The sequence below is a fragment of the Leptinotarsa decemlineata genome, unplaced genomic scaffold (genome assembly GCF_025532065.1).
Source record: "Leptinotarsa decemlineata unplaced genomic scaffold, Ldec_3_MD MMD2_tig00002974_RagTag_RagTag, whole genome shotgun sequence".
Lineage (NCBI taxonomy): Eukaryota > Metazoa > Arthropoda > Insecta > Coleoptera > Chrysomelidae > Leptinotarsa > Leptinotarsa decemlineata.
Genome location: NW_027412578.1, coordinates 4,041,669 through 4,056,927, shown reverse-complemented (window position 1 = coordinate 4,056,927; position 15,259 = coordinate 4,041,669). Strand labels below are relative to the sequence as shown.

At 34.9% G+C, this 15,259-nt stretch overlaps 2 protein-coding genes across 2 annotated transcripts in view; one reads left to right on the top strand and one right to left on the bottom strand.

The window, feature by feature from the left end:
• The window catches only part of Lsm11 (U6 snRNA-associated Sm-like protein LSm11), a 44,577-nt gene extending 34,498 nt beyond the window's left edge, over positions 1 to 10,079 (top strand). The window contains exons 3-4 of the mRNA XM_074177300.1: positions 61 to 199; positions 9,061 to 10,079. Coding sequence (XP_074033401.1) covers positions 61 to 199; positions 9,061 to 9,461 — 540 coding nt within the window. The 3' untranslated portion in view covers positions 9,462 to 10,079. The remainder of the gene's footprint in view (positions 1 to 60; positions 200 to 9,060) is intronic.
• Positions 1 to 15,259, bottom strand: part of Eip74EF (Ecdysone-induced protein E74) — a 569,772-nt gene that overhangs the window by 369,148 nt on the left and 185,365 nt on the right.

The following is a 15,259-nucleotide window of genomic DNA, read 5'->3' as shown; positions in this document are numbered from 1 at the left end:
TCGACCAATTCCATTACAAACTTTGATATACGGCAGCTAAAATTATATAATTTATTGCAGGTTTGGACGAGAAACCAAAAAACCATACGAGGATATTGTTTGGCCTACCTGGTAGCTTACGATAAGTTTTGGAACATGGTCCTAGAAGATGTTACCGAATATTGGAATAGACCGAAAAAAATGAAAGTACCCGCTTTTAGTGAGTATAAAGATCATAAATAGAGAATAATTTTGTACTTGAATTTCATTCTCAGACTTAGACTTTTAGACGGTTGTAATCTTTAACATTCAGACACGAGGAATTTTTCTCATAAAAAGGAAACTTTGCATTCTTCAGATCGATTTGAAAATATTAGTTTTTCATTACTGCCCAAATGAAGTCATCAGTGTGGGAACATTTTGCCAGTCAATTGATAAGCATCTGGCAGAATCTTATTCGGGATGAATACTCAGATCTTTACTTAACTACTGAAAGAAACTAGACATGAATTGAAGGGGTTATATTTTTAGGAGTGATTAATTTTTGGGAAAGAAAGTTTTTGGCTTTCTACTACTCCATCTTGATACAAAAAACAAGGATGAGGGAATTTTCCAAGGAAAGGAAGGAAGTAATCAATTTTAAAATGAGTAACTCTATACATGGATGTGTAGATCATCCTTGTTTTTTTATCAATTCAAATAAGATTCCTTTCGGCTGGGATTAAATCAAATAGGTTAATGAATGACATTACGATGTCATCGATGACATAAGCAGATTAAGCTTATTTCGTGACATTAAAAAATCGTAATTCATGAATGAACTGTGTGTATTTTCTATAATGTTATCCAATTTGATACTGAAGAGCCCTAGGGCAAGTGTCTTAAGGCGAAACATCGGTGTATACCAGTGAGGGTGACAGTGTTCCATGTAAGTGCAATTTATTACCATTCATTTAAAGTAGAACTCATGTGAATGATATCTGATTTTTATTCCACAACGAATGTTTGAAATACAAACTGAGTAGAGAAAAGTATCTTCTGTATAATTCAGTGTTCATATAGAAGTATTTGTTTCGAAAGAATTTTTTTCTTTCGTATAATTCAATGTTTACATGAAAGTAGCTGTTTCAGTAGGACCTTCTTTCAGTTTGTGTCTGATAGTTACTTCTTTGCATGATCTACACATCCATGTATAGAGTTGTTTATTTTAAAATTGATTACTTCCTTCCTTTCCTTGGAAGATTCCCTCATCCTTGTTTTTTGTATTAAGATGGAGTAGAAAGCCAAAAACTTTCTTTCCCATTTGCTGATCTCAGCAAAATTGTTGCATGTCTCGATTAATCGAAATAAGTCAGCATTTTTATATCCATTCCTGTTAATTTTCTCTAATTCTGTGGGGATGCTTCAAGCAGGAATGCGTCAGGTGGATGGTGCGAACGAGATAGTGTGATATCCCGAATTAAACGTACGGTATCGTAAAACGGGAAACGTAGCCAAAGGGCATACTGGTCGGCATCGAAAAACTAACCCACTGCAAGACTGTTTTTACAATTATTTGCGAGAAAAAACCTACCGCAAAGGTACAAGATCTCCAAATGCAACTCCAACAGTCCCCACAACTCAAATGTTTCTTCACGAACGGTGTTATATCGATTGCGTGAGGACGATTTAAGGTCCCGATGGCCTCTCAGAGTTCAACCTCTTAAAAGAAGCAATCGAGCCAATTGTATAGTGATACTGATAGGGAATAGACTCTTCTATTTTTCTCATCTGAATCTTGATCTGGACTCTATCCGGATTCGACACCTGTTGGGGTCTGGAGAAAACCAATAAATAATGTGAGACTGGCAGGAAGTGCATTCTTACAGAAGAGGGCGATTATGGTATGGGGCGAGATACGCTTTGGAGGACCTCGTTTCTTAGAAATATTTTTGAACGCCCAAACATATGTTCGCCAAATACTCCAAACTGCTATCCTTCCCTACGCGCCGGAGCAGTTGCTGGCAATATCATCCTGATGAACGATAATGTACGACCACACGTTGCGAGATCGGTTAACCAGTTCCTGCAAGGTGATGGAATAGGCCCGCACAATCACCAGATCTTAACCTAATGGAGCATGCATGAGATATGCTCTAGAAAAGGGTGATGAGAAGCCGTGGCAACTTTCAGAATCGCCTAGATCTATTTGAGGTCCTCCAAGCCGCCTAGCAGGCAATACCTCAAAGAAACCTAGACAATCAAATTTTAAGTATGACCAGAAGATGCCGAGCCGTTTTGAATCGCCCTGGAGGACATAGTCTTTACTAGCTTGAATTATCGGTGAAAATACTCGAGTTTATCCAATAATCAAATTTTTTTTTCTACTTTTTCTATCAAACTAATATATTTTTGTAATTACTCATAATTAACTAGTAAAATTGATTTACTGTATTGAATATTACTGGAGTTTTTTCCCAACACCAAATCGTTATTTTTACACCTCGACACGTGTTTCGATCACCAAGTGATCATCTTCAAGAGGAAGATAAAACTGTTTTATCTTCCTCTTGATAAAACTGTTTTATCTTCCTCTTGAAGATGATCACTTGGTGATCGAAACACGTGTCGAGGTGTAAAAATAACGATTTGGTGTTGGGAAAAAACTCCAGTGATATTCATTACTACACCAAAGGTTCCAAACAGTACATCATAAGTATGATTTACTGTATTGTTGAAATATCCGAAATAAAAAAAATTGTAATTCCAACGAAAAGTAGTCAATATTCCTAGAGTATTTCCATGTTTGTATTTCTGACACAACCTTTGATCTCGCTTACGCAAATGATACTAATTTCATGAATATTAGGTAACAACTATCTCAGAAGGAACACACTTTATATGAATATAAACATTGGCAAAACAGAATCATTCAACACTTACAAGTGACACATCTAAAACAGCAGTGATGCATTCCATAGTTAGTATAGTCGAAGTAATCTTTATTGTGAATAGTTAAAGCTATCGGCATCTCAAAGGCCAAAAAACCAATACAAAGAAATAATGCCGCTATGAACTAGTCCACGTGGGATGAAGAATTGGCGGTTCGTATTGGATAATTTTTATTAACCGAGTTTCATAATTGGCTGAAGAGTCATAAAATTAAATTTGAAGTCATGATACTGTGACGAAAAGAATATGGGGATGTGTATCGCCGTTTTGTTCAGTTCAGGAACTGACCGCGATTTGAGTGTTGAAATTCGATATTGGTACAGTTATCACTTGAAATTTTTGTTATCTGTTTGAAATGTGGCGTCCTTGGACAAGTACTAATAGTAATAACGAGTGTGATAACAACGCAGACTTTTTCCTTTGTAGTGATTCCAATAGCTCTGGTGAACAATGCCAAAAAGAGATACCAGTGAATAAGATTCGGATGCATTTGAATATTGAAACAGAGAGTATGTTTCAATGTATATAAGAATCTACATCTCAAGTTTGGTTTCGAGGGGAAAAAACTATTACAAGCAACATCAGATTTGACCGAAATTCCTTCCTCAACTGTACGTAAAATAGTCAAAAACAAACCTTTTGAACGCAAGACGCGATGTGATACGGGATTACCGAAACCTTTAGATTTCATCTAATAAAATCGTTAAAGAACAATATACGACTGTTACAAAAGCGATGAGATTCCTACAATTGAAATCATAAGGAAGAAATTGAATACTTACGGCCATAAAGTGAGCTGCTGTGACAAAACTTTTCAGAATTGGATGAAGAAACTAGGGTTTAGATTTGAAATAATAAACAAACGTCTAGCAGTTATGGCAAGCAGTAGAATAGTGGAATTGCGTAACAAATACTTAGAACAAATAACTGCATATAGACAACAACAACGACAAATTTTCTATTTGGACGAAACTCGGTATGACACTCACGACACAGTTACGAAAGGGTGGACTGATGGTTCGAGAATGTGTACGCCTAACATGCCTGCAAACAAAGGATCGCAACTAATCATTGTGCATTGCGGAGAAAATAAAGGATGGGTTTCGAGTTCTTTGAAATCATGTGGAAAAAAACTTGAGGACTGCAATGTTGACTATTATAAGAACATGGAAGCTAATATTTTTGAGGAATGGTTTGAAAACACATTGATCCCAAATTTGGATGCGAATAGTGTAATAGTTCTTGACAACGCTTCCTATCATTCGCGACAGCTTATCAAAGTACCGAATAAAAATTCGAGAAAAGATGGAATACAAAGTTTTTTAATGGATAACAATTTGTATTTTGAAGATAACTGTACCAAAAACCAACTACTTGAAGTTTTACAGTATGCCCTTGAGAGTATTGCTGAAGAGTATAGACACACACTGAGACACCCCCTATTTTTGTGTATTCAATCCCTTCGAATGATTTGGGGAAAATTGAAACGAAGCATCAGGCGTAAAAATAATTTTCCAAAATTAGATAAGAAGGTAATAGAGCTAGTTGAAGAAGTATCTAATATTAGATAAGAAGGTAATAGAGCTAGTTAAAGAAGAAGTATCTAATATTACCGAAGAAGATTGGCAGGAAAGGATCAAAAAAGTAATTTTAGTTGAAAAAGACTATATGGAGATTGGACACTTCCATATTAATAGTCGAAATAAATTCATTATTGATTTAAATAACGACAGTGATAGTGAAACAGAGAATATGGAAGTGGAATTATCAGATGCTTTCGAAGAAAGTTAGTAAAATGTTTTTGAAGCGATCTATTGTATATATTGTGAGTAAGTGAAAGTTGTTGCCACACACTAGATTATTTTTCAACCATTTTCTTTCATCGTAATTTCCGAAACCACTTGATGGTTACTATACTGTAATGAAGTTCATCTTCTAACAACGCCAACTTGGCTGGTGACACACGCGTCGAGAACAGTGTTGCAGTTTTAATGTTCTAGAGCAGTTCGTTAGGAAAAATGATTCATTGGTAAAGGCTGTCGCGGCCAGATTTTCAGTGTTACTATCTCCATTCGGGTTTGAAGACAGTTGTAGTTTGGAACTGCATCCCTAACGTTTCGCCAGCACGAGTGGCTGGCGTCTTCAGAGATTTATTCATCCTGAAAATTCACCGATCATCGCCAGCCACTCGTGCTGGCAAAACGTTAGGATGAAGTTCCAAACTACTACGGCCTTCAAACCCGAATGGAGATAGTAACAGTGAAAAATGATTCATTCTGATTATTATATAAATATAAAAATTATATCACCAGAGAACATACCTATTGCACTTTCAAAATTCGTGAATTCCCCCTGAAACTATCAAGATTGCCTTGAACAATAATAACAATCATTCACTATGGAAATAATTGCGTAACAATGAAAATTATCCGGACAGCGATGATGATAATGGTAACATTTTACTAGCATAACGGTTACTATCCTATGTCGAATGTTACAAAGTTCATTGACGGTAATGAATCTTGGCATGAAGAAATAATTTACATTTGCTTGTAAAACGCGTGTAGTACAGTACTAAAGTGTTCTGATAATGTCGAATTAATCTTCGAATGATTCTTAATTGATGCCATTATATATATTTACTGACCAAATAGTAATTTCAATTGTTAAAAAATACAAGGTTGGACTTCCGCTATATGTACAATGATAAAAAACTTCAAATCGTAGAAAAAGTCATGGAATGAATTCATTGCCAGGAAACTCAATTCTCAATCTTAATAAATATACAATATAGGGCCCACCGAGGCTAATGTGATATACTCAAAAACTATGGGCTATTAAAAAATATAACTAAATTATGAGTAATAAACATACAGAAAAAAATCAAAAGGGATACATAGTATATTATTATGTTAGAAAAACAGAGGGTTCAAATTAAATATTTAGTCACATTAAAAATTGAAATGCAAAGTTATGAATTTTTTGGGTGAAGAACTTTCTGCGGCAAGTTAAAACTTTTGTCACTACACACTTATTATTCAACTTCAGTTTCCTCTACATATTTTATTGGGTTAAGAAAGCTTCAATTAACATTTTTCTGCTTTCAAAATAGATCAACTTCAATCAAAGCTATTACATTTTAAAGTTGGGGGCTAATACGATACAGCGAAAGAGGCTATTATGATCCTGCCAGCACCTTGATTGAAAACATTGACGTAGGAATAAGTCCAAGTGAAATGGTGTGTAAAAAGAAAAAGTCTAAGAGGAGGATCCGTGGCTCGATACCGACTCTGATATTGATGATGATGCCGTTGTATGTCAAGATGAGAGTGATTGCGATTTCGAAGACTTGGAAGAAATCTGTGCTACAATGAAGTTCACAAGAGTCAGGGAAAAAACTCCATCAACTACCACCTTCTACTGGAAAGAACCAGAAGATTTGTCTATTGTTGACTCTTCTGATATCATAGAATATTTGCCAGAACCCCAGCCTGGGCGAAGGGGAGAACTCGTTTTCCCTCTTACAATTAAAAACTACAACATTCAATAAAGAGGAAAGAAGAAAAAGTAAATAATGATTGAAGTGCTCTATTAAGAAGAAACTCTAAGCTTGTGATTAAAAACCGCTGAATTTTGTTATTTTGAAAAGTATTACTTGAAGAATTAACTTTATTTTAATCTAGAATTATTTTTTCCAGAGGCACCAACACCAGTTTATTTTGTTCAGAAATGTACACAGTAACTTCAAACTTACTTTCAAGCATTTAGAAGTTGAATAAATAAGATTTTTACCTCGTTACATCCAGATAAAAAAATATATGAAAAAAAAATGGTGATACACTAGGCCATGGGCTGTATCACAAAAGCCCCCTCATCTTTCCATTGCTACTATGCACTGAAATACAGTACTGTATCACTTTAGCCCCTGCCTTGTATCATAATAGCCCCATTGGGTGGGGTTAATATGATACACACTTTAATTTTTTTTCTCACTTTCCCCTACAAAATACAACTCTTTTACTTACTTAGTAGTATAAAGATGCTTAAAATACATATTAAGGTATTTTTTGTTTGGTTCAAATGTGTTTAGTTTTTGGGTTAATATTAAAAGTTTGTTAATTTGTATCACAATAGCCCCGCTTGACCCTACAACTGAGATAGTACAAAAATAGTACAATGTGCAAATATTTCTATAAGGTTGGTTCAAAAGTTTTTTCTGTTGTTATGAGTCTACTCTAAACTGTAGTATCTCAGTGAATAATGATTCAATTCAATTAAAATAAGCGTCATTTGAATCAGTGCACACAGGTCCATTAATCCGTCAGCATATTCTTACGTTTTTCCCCGTGGGTTGAGCAATAATTGACTACACTGAACAATAATCAAACTCAACTTTATTTCACTTTCAATACAACAAACACTAACTGAAAGTTTTACTATCATTCGAATGTCTATCGCCTTACTAGATAGCTTCGCGTACTGCACTGTAACTTCCACTTGACTGTCTCGATAGGCGAGTGGATGGCGCTCATATTTGGCAATCGAAGCCGCTGGAAAATTCCTCGGAATTCCACCAAAAGACTCTAGACTAGCCCCGACATGTCAGTTGAATTGAGCGCGCTCTTTGCCACGTCACAATTGGTTTATGGCTACCAGTGGCGGCCAGCGTTAATTTCTTTAGGGCATGATTTACAACAATATAAAGTGTGTGCTCTGGATTCAACGAAGGCCGCTTTTGTCTGGACCTGATTGACGAAGGTTCTACCGGTGAGAAAAGATGATAATATAATTGGCGAGAGTTCAGGGGCCTCGAAACGTGAAAATTTCTGTCAATCGTTCTAATATTAAACCGACCTTTCCAGTGCGTTTTAAACCATCAAAAACCGCATAGGAGCTGACGCCCTGTTCTTCCGCCATCCCACGCACCACCAGGGACATCAAATCTTTGTCCTGAATTACTGAAACGAATTACTCCGGAACGAAATTTTGCAAACTAACGTCGAACAGTTCGTTCATTAACACTATCATTGCCAAACGTCTGGGTAATTTCTCGGGTTGTTTCGGTTGCGCTTTGGTGTTATGCTTGCAGTAAACAACGTGAATTTGCCTTTGATGGCGGTAGTTTTTTTACTATCAGAAACAAAATTGGTCCAAGAACTGATCTCGCTGTTGAGTAACAATATGTGGACTGTATTTCCTATGACATAAACTTGAATATTGTCCTTTTGCGCGATTTTGGTAAATAGATAGCGCACATATTTTAAAATGGAACCTTGGGCAGTTTATGTCGCACTCCCGACCGGAATACGGGGGTGCGCTATATACTCAGAAATGGAGGCAAGCACAGCAATATAAAATACTTTCAGAAAACACCAGGATGAAAAAAGTAGTTATACTCAATAATAATGAATTAAAATCAAATTCGAACGAAAGGTAAAGACGAAACATTCACAATACTTCTGATGCGTTGACAAAGATATTAGATTTTGTATTGAACAATATCTAAAGGTTTTGGTTCTCCTATATCACATCGCGTATTGCGTTCACAAGGTTTGTTTTTGACTATTTTACGTACAGTTGAGAAAGGAATTTCGGTCAAATCTGATGTTACTTGTAATAGTTTGACACGACGGCGATAACCATCCCCACACTTTCCGATTTCTGTTCGTCACCGTAACATGACTTCAAATTTAATTTTATGACTCTTCAGCCAATCATAAAACTCGGTTAGTAAAAATTAACCAATACGAACCGCCAAGTCTACAGTCCCCGTGGACGTAGATTTGTAGATTTGGACGTTTCAGAGACCGAACTCTGGCTTCGTCTTCAGAATTTAAAATCGGCTTTTTTGCAGTTTTCTTCTCGAAAGTTGCTTTATTTTTCATTTTTTTTTTGTTCGAAAGGTGAAATTATTAAATACGATAAGTTACCGATATATAGAACATTTTTCTTTGAGAAAAATATATTGATTTTTCGCAGTAACTTATCGGGATGAACTAGAAGTGTTATACACTTGTATGAAGTTCTTCATTACAAATTTTTGTTTCATTAAAATTTTTGATAGAAATAATGCATGTTTTTGGTGACTTTCAATTGTTGTAACTTTCAAATTTATGCTTAAATTAATAACATAGTAATTGTCTTTTACAGATACCGTTCATCAATCAGTGGAAGTTAGGAAAATAATGAGAAACCATGTTCGTCCGCCGAAAGTGAAGGTATTTCCTCATGAATCAGATAAAAAGCTGGAGAGCTGCGTAAGGCACGTTGATCAGTTGATGATAAGAGGGGAGCAAGTGGTATTTGTCAGTGTTATGGAGGAGAGTAGGGAAAATAACTTGAAAAAAAGTGATGAAAGTAACATTCGGAAAAACATTGAAAAAGGCGAAAAACTTGACAATCGAGAAGATAGGAAAAAACTAATTCATAAAGACAACAAGATTCGCGATACTGGTATAGTCGTTGAAATTAGTGAGGAGGAAGTAGTTGAACTGAGTGATGACGATAGTTCTACAAGCAGTAAAGGAAATGAAAAACAAAAAAATAGTTGATGAATAACAGTTTTAGCATTACAGTCTGTTCACTGAACAATTGGAGTTGTAAAAATGCGTGTTCTGTACGCAGTATCATTGGTACGCAGTATTATCTGTCTCTGCCATTAAGATTTTATTAGAAGTACACGATATTGCAAAAGTGACGGCATTGGTCAATTTAGTGACAAAAATTCTTGTTCGTATAATCAGCAAGTATTTGACACTTTTGAGTTTGTAACATTTTCGACATATGCCACTGATTGGATGTTCTGTCGGAACGCCAAATATTTGTCATGACTGCCATACCATGTACTCTCATCTTGAGATTTTCACTCGGATTTTCACTTATCAGTTTACAAATCCGCCACATGTGTTACACGTTTTGCAAGAAACTATTGTATAGTGAAACTTGTCGCGTTTTCGTAAACTGTTAAAATGTTCGAGAGAGAGAGCACGTGATCACTCCATTTGTTCGATGAAACGGATTACTCTACAATCTGTGATATGATTTTTTTTGTTTTGTCTGTTTCAATTCTCATTTACTGAGCAACTCAAAACTTCAGGAATGCAAGAACTATTTGTTATAATTTTATAATTGTAATTTTTCATGAAGATAAAAATAAATCGTAAGATACATTTGTTTGTTTTCCATTTTCAACCGTTCCGTGATGAAATAAATGAACTTCACGGTTAAGTTTCATCACATTTTGTCAACGAAGCTATTCAGCATCTTCATTAGCAGAAAATACTTGTTCTCCTGGAGATACAAGTCAGCAAAACATTGAGAAACTTACTCAAAACAAACAACTGTCAATAATGCCAAAAACGACAATTACAATAAAATGAACAAATTTGTTTCACAGCAAAATAAGGATAAAGAGGTAAGTCAGCGGCAGCCCTACATTATTTTTAATGTGGTGCGAGATCACTTAGTCACCCCTCCCCCCTCCGTAAAGATGTAGTTTCAGCGAGAGTGCAGAGTAACATTTTGTCAGGTTACCGAAGATGTGCATTTTTAGTAAGGATTTATTTCTGTGAGTTTCGTAATGTAATAAATTTCCTGCACAATTTCCTATGTCCCAACATAGGCTTTCACGACCGAAGTCACGATTAGAGAATGAAATCCTGGCCTGTAGGTCGTGGTCGAATGTAACCTATGTAACCTAAACGTTTCCTTTGCTACTGCGGCAGATATCATCAGTGATGAATGCGTTGATTGCGAAGATGAAGGTAATATATCGAAGTCTCAGAAGAAACAGTCGTTGCGTTGGCCAACTTTTTGTATTATCTCAATTGATCCAATCTTTGGGCAATTTCATTGAAAGAGGTACTAATAAGTTATATAATGTGTGTATGCCGCAGTCGACTCTGACGATCGACATTTCGAATGCTTTTCTATGGACTATCGGTAGAACCAAAGGAGAGTCGAGTAGAATCCACTGACTAGCAATGAATCTGGCAGTGGCATGGAAGATATATACAAAGGCAAATACTTTCCTTTTAGACGCGACAATAACAAACACGGCACAAGCAACATTTTGCTTTCGACGTCAACTGATCGGCAAATTTGTCTACTCAAGTATGGACAGGTGATCCTTTTCGATTTGTTAGTCGACAGTATCGATCGACAATGTCAACTCATTAAGGACGCAGCTTAACCCAACACTAGATTCAACTATAAAGTGCAACTATACAGAATTTATGGAGACATTTTCAATGAAACAAAATCTAACCTGTAACCTATCTTACTTTCACTGAAGTTGAATATTTTTTTTATGAAGATGTTGAAGCAAGAAGTGTGAAAGTGGTGATTAACATTGGTCGACTACTTAATTTGGAAAAAAAATCTCGGTAGGTTTATTCCAAAAGGAGACAGAGTTTTCAGAAAATGTAGTTCGAGATGTATTGAGTTGAACGTTGATAATGCGCAGCTGTATTTTCCAGGTACTTTTGACATATATCAATAACCCAGAAAAGATATTCGACTGCCAATTTGCAGATGACATGCAGTCTGTTTTGTAACTATGCACACTGTAATATGCTGGTACCAACTGTATAAAATTGTAAAGTATACACACGAGAACATTGCTGTCTACAATCGATTCTCAAATTTGTAGTGAATTATTCAATTATTTTGTGATTCAATACCTTTTAATTCACAGTTGTATAACTGTGAATTATATAACTGTTGTATAACTGTGAATTGGGTAATTTACAGTTGTTATTGTTGTTTATAATTATAACTGTGGAACCCAGTCTAGTTGAAATAGATGTTCTTTTTTTTTGAATTGTCATAAATTACTATCATCTTTCCCCTCGTTTAGAACAGTGAAAATATAGCTATTTATGATATGAGTCTCAAAAGTCAGGTTTCATTTTGTGAGTGAAAAAGTTTGCGAAACGAGCGTAGCGAGTTGAGCAATTTCACGAACAAAATGAAACTTACTCTTAACACAAATATCATACAAAGTTTTTGGTACAACTGTCCTGTTTTCATGATAAAGTAGATACATTTAATATTTCTATAAAAACACATTTCGACATCTCTTGTCAGTTAAATAGTTTAATGTTGAAGTGGCCGTGTCAGGTGACGCCAAATCACTTGGTTACCAACAAACAGTATTGTTTACAGCTTACGCGTTTTATTACAAGTCATATTTAAAGTTATTGCTGGTGTTTAATGTCTTGCATAATGAAGAACAATAGTGAGGAATTGTGTGTCCTGACAATATTGAAGAGGCTGCAAAAAAGAGCTTCGATTGAATTGTTACCAAAAAAATCGACTCAGCAGTACGACATCGCATATTCTAATTTTCTTAGCTAGTGTAGACTTGAAAACGTCGAAGGAAATCTCAGCGAAACCGTCTTCCTCGCCTATCTGGAAGAGAAATCAAAAATATGGAACTCGTCAACTTTGTGGAGCAAGTTTTCAATGATAAAGTCGAGTGCGTTCTTTAAAAATGGTGTTAATACAAGCAAATATTTCAAGGTAATAGTATTCTTGAAGCGGAAAAATGAAAGTTATAGGCCCAAAAGTTGCTACTATTTCTGGAATATATGGAGCCTGCCGGCGTGAAGAGCTGTGCCATTTATCAATAGAAGACATTAAAGTAATGTATAAATCATTGATTGTTCGAATTCCAAATACAAAAACCAAAAAAGGGCGTTCTTTTTGAATTGTTGGAAAAAACATTGACTATTTAAAAAAATACGTTGTCAGTCATCAACGTTTTTTCTGAAATACTCAAATTATAAATGCAGTGCTAACCCAGTTGGTATAAGCACGTTTAGAAAATTGCCCTCTACCATTGCTGAGTGTCTGAACCTCCCAGAACCAAAGGAATATACAGGTCAGTGTTTCAGAAGGTCTTCTGCTTCTTTGCTAGCAGAATCATGAGCAGCTATAAGGGATATTAAGAAGCACGGAGGATGGAAGTCTACAACAGTAGCTGAGGGTTACATCGATCAATCTATATCTTATAAAAAGGCTATTGCTGGGAGATTAATTCCAACAGCTAGAGCTCTAGCGTTATAGCATCGTTCTCTTCAATTCAAGAATTAAAAGTTTATGCCCATGAAATTGTCAACTCAGTTCAAATATATTACAAGTCTCTTCAACATCACAAGGTATTATAATCAGCAGTTGTTCTAATTGTACTTTTCATGTTAATGTTCATAAATAATAATGTAATAAATGAATATAATATATTTGTAACAGAATTTATTGTTCATAATAGAACTTCCTTGAAAATTGAATAATTATGTTTTGTTTATTGCTATTTGGGAAAAAAAACGCGTAGAAAATATTTTTAATGACAGTTGTACAAAAAATAATTCAATATAGTCGATCACCTAATAAGTTTATAAGCTCTGTATCGTGAATCCCTAGTGAATTATAATTATTCTGATAACAAAGTCGTTACCTTCGAATGCAACCTTGCTAACCCATATCATGAATGCAAATGTCAAAATTCATGAGGCACTCAGTGTCATCCTTAATGGTTGAAAGACGATTTTTCTACACAAGTTGGTAGAATACGGGGTTATGAATAATGTTGAAAGTTATGAATAAAAGCTCACCTTGAACCTGCAAAAGTATTTTGAAACCAATATTAACAAGGTTTTTGAGGGGCTGCATTATTATTCACAATATTTGAAATTGAAAGACTTGGGTAAATTTTCGTTATCTGGACACCCGGCGATTTTGAAAAAATTTTTGACTGTACTTACGTATTTTGATGCGTAGATTACGAATCCGAAAAAAAAGCGGCGCTCTCCCTTATTTAAAAAGTTACGGCCCTTCAAAGTTCAGAAAAGGGCAACTTTTCAGCCTTCTTTTTCACTAAATAAACTATTTAAAAACACAAGCATTTATTCACTAGGTCACCTTTACACCTTATTCCTCCTTCTTTAACACTTTCCACTTCAATAATATACATTTTTCTTATAAAAATATTAAAAAATGTACGGAGCTGCTTTTTGGTTACACATCACTGTATTTTACGTTTTTAAGGTTAATGATATGGTTGGTACGACTGATGCAGTCCATATTCCTGAAGTAATTCAAATGTTTTTTACCTTCATTCTTTAGATCGTAAATTGGTTTTTGGTGGTGTATTACGAATTTGAAATAGTAGGCGACGGCAAATACCAACCGCTTTTTTCTGAAATGTCACTAGTAACTAACATAAAAATAGAATAATGTCACCAGGAGAAGCATTCGTTTTTAAATTAAGTTTTTCATAAGAAAAATGTTGATTATTGAAGTGAAAAGTGTTAAAGAAGGAGGAATAAGGTGTAAAGGTGACCTAGTGAATAAATGCTTGTGTTTTTAAATAGTTTTTTTTAGTGAAAAAGAAGGCTGAAAAGTTGCCCTTTTCTGAACTTTGAAGGGCCGTAACTTTTTAAATAAGGGAGAGCGCCGCTTTTTTTCTTTCGGATTCGTAATCTACGCATCAAAATACGTAAGTACAGTCGTTATGTGGGTGTCCACAAAACGAAAATTTACCCATGAAATTATGAAACCACAAAAATCAATTGGCGTTCCGGGGCGACTTGATTGATTTCTATGGCGCATTTGCTTTTTCAGATGCAGGAAAACCCGGAAAAACCTGCAGCACCACATCATCTGAACATCTTGACCTGCCAACGTCTTCTCTTCTCTCTTTCATAGAATAAAATGTAAGGTGTCTCCAGTAAGTTACTTATAGTCCTTAATTATAAGCATCCATTGTTTGTTGGGACAATAAACTGAATTGAATATCCAGAAATTCGAATCAGTCATTCATAATGAAAATCTTACTGTCGTCAAGAAATACGCAGCAAAAAATAGTCAAAATCATTTCATTTATTTGAACGCAACAGAATATAATATATGAAAAAGTATTAACATAAAAGGTAACTTACACTTCACTTTCTTTTTATAAGTGTCCTATATTTTTTGTTCAATAATGAAGAAATCTAAAACCAAAACATTTTTTCCTATACAGTTTTCATTTGATTGTAGTGGAAAAAAGACATATAAGTGATTTATTTGTACTGACGTGAAGCAACTTTAAAAATTTTCTACAATTCTCTTCGTCTGAGTTATGCAAAGCTGAGGACGCTCTGGAAGCTACTGGTTTTGGTTCATATTTTTCTACCAGCTGTTTAAAATATTATTGGAAAAATCATAAAACATATATATTCCTAAATCTTCCAATCTCAAGAATATTTCCAAAACAAAATAGCTTAAGAGAAACTACTGTGAAAACTATTATCTGTGTCCATAAAATAAGTTTGACAGACAGGAATATAACTTAATAAAAGAGTCGTAA